This window comes from Gymnoscopelus microlampas (genome assembly GCF_963454915.1).
Source record: "Gymnoscopelus microlampas genome assembly, chromosome: 12".
Taxonomy (NCBI): Eukaryota; Metazoa; Chordata; class Actinopteri; order Myctophiformes; family Myctophidae; genus Gymnoscopelus; species Gymnoscopelus microlampas.
The window spans coordinates 30,385,826-30,398,991 of NC_139949.1; the positions used below are offsets into that span (position 1 = coordinate 30,385,826).

Below are 13,166 nucleotides of genomic sequence, written 5' to 3' on the forward strand. Positions count from 1 at the left end.
GGCCATTTTGCCATTATGTCATGCTGTTATGACAAAAGAGCAAAAGGGCTGGAGTGTCTCATTTGCAGGTACCTCACGGGCCCAGGCGGGCTTGTTATTGGGTTCCAGGTTTTTGTTGTAATGGTACAGGGGCTTCTTGTCTTGCTGTTGTTGCTGAAGGGACACCAGGTAGGCATGCTCCTGCTGCAGTTGCCTCTGTAGCCTCTCGGACTGACGCTGCTCCTCCAGCTGTTTACGCTTGTACTCCTGAAAAAACACGCAATGCAGTCAAGGAAGGCATAGAGGACAGGGCAAAACAGGTCATGATCCAAGACACACATCCATGCATGAGTGGCAACATGAGGTGAACAATCACTCCAGCCATAGACAGGGTTTTCCTTTTTAGTCAAATGCAAACACAATGTGTGCCAACAATGTTCTCCCTGACTTTGAATGGGAAGCACATTAAAAGTTGTACATGCACGCATTACAAAACATGCACATTCTGTTCCATCCAACAGGTAAAAGACAAAATACCACAAAAGTCATTCAAATTGCTAGATGTAAAGCTTTTATTGATAAGTGTGTGTGTATATATATACAAATGTGTGCGTTGTATATTTTCTGCAGGCAGAAGCAAGGGAATCAGACAGAGCAGTGCAGTGAGAAGTTACCATGAGCAGTGCCTGCTCTTGAAGCAACTGCTGTTGAAGGATTTCTAACTGCCGCTGTTCTTCTTCTAACTTATGTCTGATGAACTCCTGAAGGCAAAGTCAAGGAGGCAAGAACGAAAAGGGAATAGAAGCGTAAAGAGTCTAACGAAAACAGACCCACGTACAATAGGGAGACAATGAAAGAAGAGAAACCATTACGTAGCGGCATTCTGGTACCGAACTGTTAAAACTGTGGCATAGATGTTCACCACAGTGACTATCAGTATCTCAATGGTTAAAATGATATTTAACACCACACTGGTAAATCTTAAAACACACAGTATGAGTGTTACGGTTAGACACATTTGTGGTTCTAGAATATTTGTGGAAGTGCAGACAGCAAAAGCAGCAAATAAAGATGATGAATGTCTTTTCTTTTTGTACAACAGTGACTGTGATATAATGCCAGACTGTGTTACCAGGGGTTAGACAGTAGAAAAGGAGCATGAAGAGATGCAGAGAGCTCACCCACAAAAACTCATCTCTGAATAAATACACTAATTTAGATCCTTGCTGCTATGGCAACCTACTCACTTTCACCACCAAGAACAAATCACATAGGATGGCTGAATTGGCTTACTGATTGGCTGATTGACACTCCCACACTGCTCACTGATTGGCCAACTGGCACTCCCACACTGTTCACTGATTGGCTGACTGACACTCCCACACCACTCTCTCATTGGCTTACTGCACTTGTGAGTCTCCTGCGGTTGGTTACCTGCTCCCTCTCAGCCAGCCTTCGATCCTCCTCTCTCCTCATATCGTCGAGTCTCCGATGGGGACCTTTTTCCTGCTGCCTCACCATCTCTCGTTCTTTTCTCTGTTGCTATGAGAAACGGGTGACAGTAGAGAGAAATGAGCACAGAGGCAATGTTTTAAGGGAGGTTATAATGGCTTGGCTCATGAGCAAAGCCTCTTGTTTTTGTGCAGACAGCTGAAAAACAAAAAGTATAAATAGAAGGGATGGAAAAGTATGCTGCAGGAATAGTGATGAGTATCACACACAGATTACTTACATCTAAAACAGTGTTACTCTGGTTCAAACTCTTGGTCATTTGATTTATAGATCTTGACACAATCCATTTTATTATACTTTCTTAAAAAGGACACCACGCCTGCTTGTTAACACATTGTGTGCCAGATGTTTATTAAAATACGGTACGTTCATTGCCTGCATATCTTCCATCCACTTACGTTGATATGTTTCGTGCTGTAGAAGCCCCGACGCGGAAGTGCATGTAAACAAAGCGTGCGTGCGAGACGGCGGAGGGTCCCAACTAACGCCTGGAACAATAATATTTCTAACGCGATCCTCCATCGTGAAAAATATACCAGTGAAAGATGATATAAAAAAATAACTTTTGTTTAATTGAAAAAGTTACACAGTATGACTTTAAGACATAAATTCTCCTCATAAAAGAACTAAATTATTCTGCTCCTGCATTACTTTTAAAGAGATTGATTATCCCACTAGAGCAAGGGTCTTCAACTTTTTTCTGGCCAAGGACTGCCTAGCTGAGAGAGAGATGAAGCAGGGACCCCCACTACATAAAATTGTGTTGCAGATTAAACTTTTTCATAGATAGCCTTTCAGACATTTAACCCTCACTACTTGACCTTTGGCTCTGTACTTGGTTAGCTCTTTTCCCCACAGAAAAGGGATGTAAGAGTTGAAGTGGTTAAAGTATATTTGGCGGATCCCCTGTACTAACTCTGAGAACCCCCTAAGGGTCCCGGACGCCCTGTTGAAGACCCCTGCACTAGAGTATTATCTTTAAGAGATCAATTCTTCTGCTACAGTATTACCTCTTCAAGGCGGCGGCGCTGTTCCTTCTGCTCCTCAATGCGTTTCTGTCGGTCATGTAGCAGCTGCCTCTTGTGTTCTTCAGGATCCCTGCGCTGGGCCGCCAGCTGAGCCTGCTGTCTCTTCAGGGCCTCAGAGCGCTCTTTGTTTTCCTGTTGCAGACGCAGAAAGTCCCGCCTCAAGGTGGACTCACCGGGCACATTGAGGATCGAACTAGAGGAAGGATAGCAGACATGAGGACGATTAAGTCATTACGGCGGTGGGAAAGCCAGACCAAATAAGCATGCATCTTGGACACAGAAAATTAGAAGTGCCGTTACCTAGACTCCCTCTCATCCCCGCGGTTTTCGTCCTCCTCATCACTGCCACTGTACTCATACTCTGTCTCCTCTGGGGGAAGAGATAACAGAATAAAGAAAAGTTCAAACATCGGAGGAGTGACCCTCTATTGATCCCTTGTTCCTTCAGTTACTCCCTGACTCACTGTACCCATTGGAAATGCCCATTTCCAATACACCCACCGAGGTGAGAGTTATTGGCTTTACCTTTCTCGCCCCTTTTCTTGCGTGTGCGATCGATGTGGTCTTTGAGCTGGATTCGGACCTGTCGCTCAGTAGGCTGGTCCCTGATGAAGGAATGCTTGAGGAGCTGTTCTGTTGATGGACGGCTGGGGTATGTCTTGACGAGGCAGCCTTCTATGAAGTCAATGAATTTTTTGGACCTGGGAGAAGTGCATATTAATGGAAGAAAACTGGTGAGGCACGAGGAGGAAGGGCGCACATTTGGCCTGTTATTACCAAGAGCCCTGAATCTTCACTCTATCCTCCTATGCATAGACAGAGAGAGGGAAGTGTTCCAGGGTTAAACTATGCTTGCATTAAACAACGCAAGGCCAATGCAAGAATTCCAATAATTTAAGAGACATTAAAATGGAGCTTTCATTGATATTTTTTGTTCAAAGAAAAGGTTTTAACAAAGCCGGAACAAGAAATCACGTTTTTGACTTTCGTCCCAGACGGATTTGTCTGTCCGGAGCTAATCTTGCAAACCATTAGTAGGCCAAGCAAGTCAATCCACCCCAATATTTTCAAATAAGCCTGATGATGGTGCTATGCCAGTTCACTGTACGTTGTGGCCTATAACTCTTGAACCGTAGGTCGTACAATCAAAATGTATTTTAGGATTCCTTGGATAGTGATGCAACTCTGCATCATGCTGTGTTGCCTATGCATGCATAGGTCAAACGTTGGCCAAATTGTCAAATATTACCTGAGAAAGAGGATTTTCTTTTTTTAAATAGCCGATCTACAAGCTCATAGCTTGTAGTTTGGCTATTTTCACAATATTTATCTGTGGATACCAAGTACTTGTTAGGGTGGGGGGGTCCCCAATTCATAATTCATATATGATTATATATGTAACAGAGAGGACCTCTGTTACAAATATTGCACATGTATTTTAACCCTGAGTTGACTTAATTGCACAGCATATTGGCACTTTAGTAATTTGCACAACGTATTTTGCACAGTCATTATTTTATTGTTGAATACATTGATTTGTTCCCTGATGACTGAGATGGCCACTCAGCCAACGAGTTCCACCTGGGGAGACTAAAGTGTGACAATTATGATGGACAAGTGTAATGTGTGTAATAAGTGCAATAGAGACTAGGTGCAATATGGTTGAGGTGCAATGTAAGTTTTATTGTTGAGGTCCGATTGAATGCCTTACAATTGCCTGTGTGTGTCAGCATGATTGGGCTGGACCATATCAGGATAGCAGAGGGGGGTTATGATGTGCTGTGTGAGTGGGAAATGATGTTTTAGTGTGAAGAAGGAATCTGTGTAGTTAATGAGACTTGTAATACTTGTGTTTTAAGGTTCATGTATTTATTGTATGTTTAGTTAGGTATTTATTATATGTTTTAGAAACACCCCTATGACTGGTGCAGTGTAATGGTTTAGTCCATGCTCATTAGTGCCAGCTGGCTATAAAAGGCTGCTGCCATTTCACCAGACGAGAGTATTGAGAGCTGAGGGTGAGAAGCCAAATGCTATCAGGTCTGGATGTTTCTCCTAAATGTCTGTCATGTTTTGTAAATAAATACACCTTCGGGTTACACCCTACAAGTGCCTCTGTACTGATTCCAGCCGCTAAGACGGTCCTCTTCACAATATATATTAAATGATTTGGAGGGTCACGGCCTGAAAGATTTGGGAACCCTTGCTCTAGGCCAGAGGTAGGCAACCTTAGGCACGGGTGCCATCATTGGCACAGGGGGGGGGGTAATCACTGGCACACTGTGGCATAAGTGTGAGAGAGAGGATTTTTGGTTTAAAACACAATATTTTAAAATAAATAGTCAATTAAATTAAGTCCCCTCACATCTGTAATTAAATGACATCCTGCACACAATTGTACATTCATTCAAAATCTGAACTGGTGAGGGAGTCTGGGGGAGATAAGTGGGTTATTGCTCATGATCATTATATCCTGATGTGAAAGAAAATAGTTCCGAAGAAGAAAAAAAGGTTGTTGTTGATATGACACAGTGACAATCAAGAAAAAAATGGCACTTCATTTCAAAAAGGTTGCAACTGAGCACCTGTCGATCTAATTTATAAAATAAAATTTATTAAAAAATGCATGCAAAGAAATCCGGCAATGGTTTCACTTCGGACAAAAATTAGGAACTCAAGTCTTTCTCACGTGAAATTTAAGTGAGGAAAACCATAGTTAACTTCGCTGAATGAAAAGTATCTTCAATGAACATTCTGACGGCCATACGATATTGATGTATTTACACTTACCCGTAAGGTGGCCACCGCATTACAAAACCACAGTTCTGTCTTTAAGTTACTCTGGGAAATAAGATACCTTAACACGTCAGGAAGTTGACTGTGAGAGCTGTGACTGCTATGTATTAACACTGCTGTGGGTCAAAACGTTTTTTTTTTGCAGAATAAAACCATATTTTGCTATATAATTCTGATGAAAAATGTTTAACCATTTAGTCGAATAGCTGCGCAAATCCATATTTCTAAGGGTGACATTATTCTATACTCCACATAATCAGAGAGACATTTAAGATTACAGATCAACTGTGGCCATAACATCCTTTTAAGTGCATAACAAAGAATGTGGTCACATATCATTTGGATTCATAGAGTTAGCTGTAGCACTCACCATTTCTTGGACTTAAGCTTAGGAGGGGGGTTCCTGGGGATGAGGAAAAGGGCTCTCATAGGGTGCATGTCACACAGAGCTATAAAAAGTGGAGCAGGAGAGAAATTAGCTATCATTGTAGCTTGCTTAGCTGCACACAAGAGTAAGGTTTGCACAAGAAAGTCACAAAGAGAATCAATGTAGTGGCAGAGATTGAATTCATACGCTACACATTACAGTGTGTAAATAACACTAGCTATGGTCAAACATATTATTTTGAATCCGTATACATGGCTATAGCTCCTGTTATCCAATCTTTACGGCTGCCCCAGGCTTTTTGCTACATTGAATGTAAGAGCAGGGACTATGAGTCACCGTTTTCCCAGCATAGGTAGGTAGCTAAACCTGTCTGGTTAGCTGTACAGTTTCTACAGTAAATAGGCTTTTGTTAGGCAGTCTCTAGACATATGCAACGTGACTGAGATAGCCAAAGGCAATCCAATGGCTTAATTTCTTGGCTAAATTACAACTGGAAATACAGATTGACTTTATATGAAACAAATTAAAAAGAGGTATGAAAACCATCCAACTATGTAAAGACAACCCAAAATATATTTAGGCAGCAATGGGACATCTGCTTTGGTCCTTTTTCAATTCTAACAATGATCATCTGCTGAGACTTCCATTAAACTATTAAATGACTTGCTTCACAGAGTGTTTGTGTCATGCACACCAGGAGTGGTCTGCAAGAAGTCTATACACTTTCTTCACTGATCAGATCTCCCAGCAAAGCAGACCACAAATCTATCTGCAATGATATGTCTTATTCAGTCTGACAGGTTCTACCCCACAAGCTAACTGTCAGATCACCACCATACCATCTTGATTACAATACGGTACAGTCTGCAAGGTTTTGCCAAGTATAATAATATCTCCACGCTGTCCTATAATAGCATGAGCTCTTATATTATGATAAACAGAATGTGTCCTGTCAGGTGTCAAAGTGAGTGTCTGCACTTACGGGGAGCTCCCTCGGCCATCTCAATGGCTGTGATCCCCAGGGACCATATATCGCTCTGAAGAGATACACAATAGGCTGATTAATTCTCTCGCAGTGCAGTGCACACATAATACATTTATGTAGGCACATACAGACATGCAATTACCCTGTAGTCATAGGTAGAGTCAGGGTTTTCGTCACAGGCGATGACCTCTGGTGCCATCCAGTAAGGTGTGCCTATGAAGGTGTTCCGACGCCCCACGGTGCGGTCCAGCTGAGCGCTCACCCCAAAATCCACTGTGTAGACATAGGAATATATAATAGTTGGTAATCGTCGGTTAACAAAGTTTCACAACTTTCTTTCCCATTACATTTTGATAGATTATAGAGCAATGTCATAACAATAACTTAAAAAAATAAAAGCACTAACAAACTGCAAACAAATCCATCAACTTACCAAGTTTGACCTCAGCATTTTCTGTGAGCAGCACATTCTGGCCCTTGATGTCCCTGTGGATGACCTTATGGGCGTGGAGGTGGGCAAGGCCCTGAGTACAGAGAGAGATGTCATGTCCCATTGGTAACCATTCCATAAATGTTTGCAGACAAGACCTGTGTTTTACATTTTGGATATTGTTCAATGTGATGACTGCTGATAGCGCCCGGGAGACCGAAGTGTCAAAATGACAGTATTACTGTAGTTGGAAGATTTTTGAATAAATCAAATGACAAATCACGGTAAAATGACAGCAGGCGGTCTGCAACCATAATGTGTAACAGAGTTTCAAAATTGAATGACAATATACCGTAACTGTTGGGCAGAAACCTGGTATATTTTTTCAGAATTGAATGCCCCATTTTATACTTTGTTGTATAACCGTGTCGCACGAATGTCCTTACAATAGCCAATGTACAGGTTCACAACGCACGTAGTTCTACATACAATTTGACATTCCCAAAAGGGATGCCAGGTTGAAACAGGTTAAGTCTGTCTGGGGTATTATAGAAATATTTAACCAATGAAAACTATTAAGTGACTACTACCTAGAAACGGTTTTGGACATACGTATTTGGTGGTTTCCGCCTGACAGTGACAACATTTTTCCCATTCTTTGCCTGCCTTGCAACACTGCAAAGTGGTCAGTTAGAAGCAGCAGCATGCTGATATGTGTCTACGTTCTCACCCTGAGGATCTCTCTGCAGATGTAAGCGATCCAGTCCTCCTTCAGAGAGCTGCCCTTGGTGTTCTTAACCAGGTCAGTCACTGAGCCGGCCCCACAGAACTCCATCACCAGCTTCAGGAAGAAAAGGGCAAGGAAACTTGGTGAGCACAATGACAGTAGCATATAATGCCATATAAAGACAAAACTAAAAACATTATGGCCATGAACACAGACGCTGACAGACCCAAAGTTGGTCATCGTGTCCTGGTGGGCTCTTCTTGACGAAGGCACCGTAGTAGGTGGCTATGTTGCGATGGTGGCTATATTTCTTCAGCATGTTGATCTCTGCTTTGATCTCTTCCTCTTCTTCCTCCGTAACATCCATCACCTTGATGGCAGCCAGCTGGCCTGTCTTCACGTGACGGCCCTGATTGAAGGGGAGCAGATTTGAGAAGGTTAATGTGGTCAATCAGAGCAAACAAGTGTAAAATCCAAGTGTTTGTCACATAAAATACAGCTTGTAACAAAATTATAGGCAGTGAAATTATTGTACTTCAAGCTTTCTCAACGGTGTGGATAACAATAAAATGTAATTGTAACTAAAAAAAGTGCTCCTCGGAGCACAACTCTCCGCTGTTGGGAATGTTCTATCTGTATAAGTGTCCTATCCGTCCTGTCTGTATAAGTGTCCTGTCTGTATAAGTGTCCTATCCCTCCTGTCTGTATAAGTGTCCTATCCGTCCTGTCTATGTAAGTGTCCTATCCGTCCTGTCTGTGTAAGTGTCCTATCCGTCCTGTCTGTGTAAGTGTCCTATCCAATTGTTACAGTATCCGCCATTTCTCAACCATTTCATGATTGTTCCTGTCTTACCTCACTCTTACCAGACTTGTGTTGGGAATGTTGGGAATGTTCTAATTCTTATGTTCTAACTGTCCTATCCATCCTGTCTGTATAAGTGTCCGATCCGTCCTGTCTGTATAAGTGTCCTATCCGTCTGTATAAGTGTCCTATCCGTCTTGTCTGTATAAGTGTCCTATCCGTCCTGTCTATGTAAGTGTCCTATCCCTCCTGTCTGTGTAAGTGTCCTATCCGTCCTGTCTGTATACTGTAAGTGTCCTATCCGTCCTGTCTGTATACTGTAAGTGTCCTATCCGTCCTGTCTGTATAAGTGTCCTATCCGTCCTGTCTGTATACTGTAAGTGTTCTATCCGTCCTGTCTGTATAAGTGTCCTATCCGTCCTATCTGTATACTGTAAGTGTCCTATCCGTCCTGTCTGTATAAGTGTCCTATCCGTCCTGTCTGTGTACTGTAAGTGTCCTATCCGTCTGTGTAAGTGTCATATCCCTCCTGTCTATATAAGTGTCCTATCTGTCCTATTTGCTAATTATGTATCAGCCATGCAGCCATTTCGTGATGGTTCCTGTCTTACCTCACTTTGGCAGTGGCAAAGACACTGCCAAAGTGACGCCATGTATTTATACAATATTTCACCGTATTGTCACGTGTCACGTGAGGCTTGACCAATCGGTGTGTCATATTTAGAAAGTGAAAACAAAACTCTCCTGCGGAGAGTAATAAAAAGGATTAATAGACAAAATAGCCATACAGGAAATATAATAAGTATCGTATGTAATAAAAATCCAACTTTACTGAGGTCATGGATCATCTAAGCTACATATTCACATACTATATTGTGTAATAATGTCATTACATTTTGCTTCCCCAGTGTCACAGGTTCTGATAAAGCTTCTTATCTTGTCATCACTACTATTCGCTAAAACATGGATTAAACAGGTGTGATCTTCTGCTTTAGGTCAATGTAGAGACAGGAAACAGGGAGAGGGTCTGGGAGAGACATGCAGTGATAAATAGTCCGGCTAGAACAAAACTAGGAACAGGGGACACGCTGTCAGGCATCAGAGCCTATGTGCTACGCCCCCTAACCCCTATCAGGTCGCCCGAACTGCTATAATCTCAAAGGGCATCCTTGTAGATAATAGCTGATTATAGAGGAGGAACTCAGGTGGGCTCAATCTGAGCTCTAAACTGCTCAATATTCCAGTGCCTGCCACCTCATTCTTCCTAGACATACTGTGAGTTCTACTGCCCCCAATATGTCATGTCTCACCTTGTACACCTGCCCATAGGTCCCATTGCCAACCACCTCAACCAGCTCAAATATTCCTGCTGGATCCTGAGGGAGAGAATCCAATAATCAGATGGACAGAGACAGATACACAGGGTTAAAAATATATCATTAGCTCACACCAAAATATAGAATAACAGAATATACAGAATGCTGCAGAATTCATGTCTGTGAGTGAAACCTGTAGTTCAAAATGTGGCATTTCAAATGATTCTTTAAATTTGAATTGTATGTTTTAAAATACACCATAAGCTGTTTTTTCCCTTTTACAGAATATAAAGACAAGCACCTCTAAGATAAGTATTTGACTATATGGGCCCTCTCTGAAGATTATTTTGCTTATTTTATTTTTCCAACCACTGACATCACATTCACAAAGGCACTAATAATGGCCTTTATAACTTGATAGGCTACATAATCTCCCCCCCCCCCCAGAGGGAATGGAAAAAAGACCCAACAGTTCCACCTTCACACCATTTCTCATGTGTGGGCGGCAGGACCGCTGCACTGGGTTTACAATGTATAGTATGACGTATCCTATCATCGCTTTACCCACATACATCCAGATTTTTCAAACATTCCCAGTTCCCATTTTGACAATGTGGGGGGGGGGGGCTCAGTTGAAGGAGGAGGTTTATAATACATACGTTAAGACAGATTTGGTAGTTAAATGGTGAAACGACCCCAGACTTGTGTGTTCACAGAAACAAACCCACTTTTCAGAACAACAAGACAAATAATAGCCATAGGGTTGAGCATGCAGTTATGTACGCACAAGTACACATAAGAGGTAAGAAGAGATGGAAGGCATGAGAGAATGAAGGTATGGAAGAGGATAATGCAATTATCCAGAGGGTGGAAAGACGGAGGCGGCAGCATCACCCACATCCAAAACGGAGAGTGGGCTAAGAGGGAATCAAGTGATAGAGGGGGAGGGTAGAGCTGCTGTGTAAAAGGAGTATGGAGGATTGCACCAGCAGCACACCGTCAACAATGATCACAAAAAGTGCATAGACAAGCAAGTGGCAAAACCACTGGGGAGCAGAATAAAATGTTGTAATCCTTCCACCAAACACAGACATAATGAGAAATTCTTATACATCTGTGTAGTCTCTAGTAAACTCTTAAATTAGCATGTGTGCCCAACAAATCTGAGAATGTAATGGGAAATCTGAGAATGAAATGGGAGTTAGACTGTATATTATAATATATGTCATGCTAAACTTTACACACCACACATAGTGTGCAAACTGTGATACTGAGATTGGAATAAATATTAAGATATTTGTATCCTCCCTATCCTGGGGCCTCAGAGCAACCACAGTCCATCAGGGCATGGACTCTGAGGTCTTGAAAGCATTCCATAGGGTAGCTGGGCACACATGCTTTACATAGTAGTGTCAGGTTGGTACTAGTGGATGTCCAATAGCATCCTCCATCTTGTTACACAATTTTCAAAAACAGTCTGTGTGTATGTTTGACTCAATCTAGTGTTACATCATTTTTAATACATCTCGAAATAAGAATCTTTAAATAGTTAACTGCATTTTTCCAAACTAAGGAAGGCATATGTGCTTTCTTAGCAGGATCATGTGTCGCAACTTCAAACAACAAATGCCAAGTATTTGTATCACATATGCTCAACCATCCATACGAATTCACATAACAAGACGGCAAAATTCATGGGTTAAAATAAAATAATATTTTGTCAGTTATTGATGCAATCACAGTTCCGGCTGATGCCTGGCAACAGGCCACCACAATAAACAGACTTTGTTTTCCATTGACCAGATAGTTAGTGAAACTGAAAACTTTCTTGCACTTATGTTAAGTTTCAAATGACATGGAAGATACGGAATCACAAATCTATTGTTTTTGTCTTGTTTTTTTACAGATTGAATTCCTCCCCCTCAAATCATGTTGGATTTAAATGGTTTATAATATAATTTGAGACAATCCATAACAATACTGTTTCCATGCCCTGCCAGTATCTCTGTTTGAACTTGTGAAGGTTAAGCGTGATTTACACTATGGCCAAAGTGTTATACATTTGTATAATTGCCATTAGGCTTGGGCTAGTGACTTGTCTCGTAGCTAGTATTTTATTAATGAATTATCTCTACTGAAACATTTGAATGGAAAATCCCAGGAGAAAAGAGAAAGTCATTCATCATGCACAGGCTTTTACAGTTACTTGAATCTAATGCTGCACAGGGCTTCACATACTACAGGACATTAAAACTGAAACAGACATAAAGGCATAACTTGCTTCCACAAGAATGAGTTCAAACATTTTGAGACAAGGTACAATTTATATTGAAATAAAGTTTACGATTGTGTACAATGAATTTATTGTCATGTACTGTACACAATGGACTGGTTGTTGTGTAATACTGTAGTAACACTGTAGTCTGTAGGGAACAAAGCAATCATTTTTGTTCAATGCATTAGAACCTACCCCTTTTGTTCATTGTTGTTTTTAGTTTTTTCATAAAACATCACTTTTATTATACAAAATACAAATCATCATACATATTAATGCCAAATGCCTCGTCTAATGGTTGTTGTTCTCTAGCATTTTTGTATGCATTGATCCAATTGTCACTTCCTTAGTGGTTACTCACATCTGCTGTTAAGCAATAATGGCATTTAAGCTGAATGGATTTGTGAGTGGCAGAAGTCAAATATGGTAGTGTTGTACAACTACACTGAACTGTAGTTGTTGAGTAGATCCCAGGTGTGAATGTTTTTGAGCGAATGCAAAACTGTTCCCTGAAAATACACCCAAAATCTGTAGCCACTGTTCTTCATAAACGTGGACTTGTTACACAAGGGTTTTAAATTATGGATTTAGCACTGATGGATAAGGCTGGGCAACATAATATTATATCAATATAGTGATATGAGACACGTATCATCTGGGATTTGGGATATCACAATATTGTGATATGACATGTCTTTTAAAGGCTGCATTACAGTAGTGATTTCATTTTCTGAACTTACTCGACTGTCCTATTTGCCTTTACCCACATACATAGTAATTACAGTATAGACATTGATGAGTGTAAATATCTTGTGAAAGCACCAATAGTCATCCTTACAACATCAATCGAGGAGGTACTTGGTCAAATCATGATATTTGATTTTGTCCATCTCACTCATGGACATGCAAAATGAATTTCCACATTCTT

The 13,166-nt window shown here is 41.2% G+C and overlaps 1 protein-coding gene across 4 annotated transcripts in view; it reads right to left on the reverse strand.

Annotated features, from left to right (window-relative positions):
• mink1 (misshapen-like kinase 1) overlaps positions 1 to 13,166 on the reverse strand; it is a 31,019-nt gene that overhangs the window by 15,585 nt on the left and 2,268 nt on the right. For 3 of the 4 annotated variants that reach the window (XR_014601986.1, XM_084074682.1, XM_084074684.1), the window contains exons 2-14: positions 9,958 to 10,023; positions 8,072 to 8,254; positions 7,849 to 7,959; positions 7,122 to 7,212; positions 6,831 to 6,961; positions 6,686 to 6,740; positions 5,686 to 5,764; positions 3,045 to 3,220; positions 2,820 to 2,889; positions 2,502 to 2,712; positions 1,414 to 1,521; positions 654 to 740; positions 73 to 246 (exon numbers count right to left, since the gene is read on the reverse strand). Coding sequence is in view for 3 of the 4 variants with exons in the window: in XM_084074682.1 (XP_083930808.1) it covers positions 73 to 246; positions 654 to 740; positions 1,414 to 1,521; positions 2,502 to 2,712; positions 2,820 to 2,889; positions 3,045 to 3,220; positions 5,686 to 5,764; positions 6,686 to 6,740; positions 6,831 to 6,961; positions 7,122 to 7,212; positions 7,849 to 7,959; positions 8,072 to 8,254; positions 9,958 to 10,023 (1,542 nt within the window). In the remaining variant the exon portion in view is untranslated. The remainder of the gene's footprint in view (positions 1 to 72; positions 247 to 653; positions 741 to 1,413; positions 1,522 to 2,501; positions 2,713 to 2,819; positions 2,890 to 3,044; positions 3,221 to 5,685; positions 5,765 to 6,685; positions 6,741 to 6,830; positions 6,962 to 7,121; positions 7,213 to 7,848; positions 7,960 to 8,071; positions 8,255 to 9,957; positions 10,024 to 13,166) is intronic. The other variant, XM_084074683.1, reaches the window with a different exon arrangement.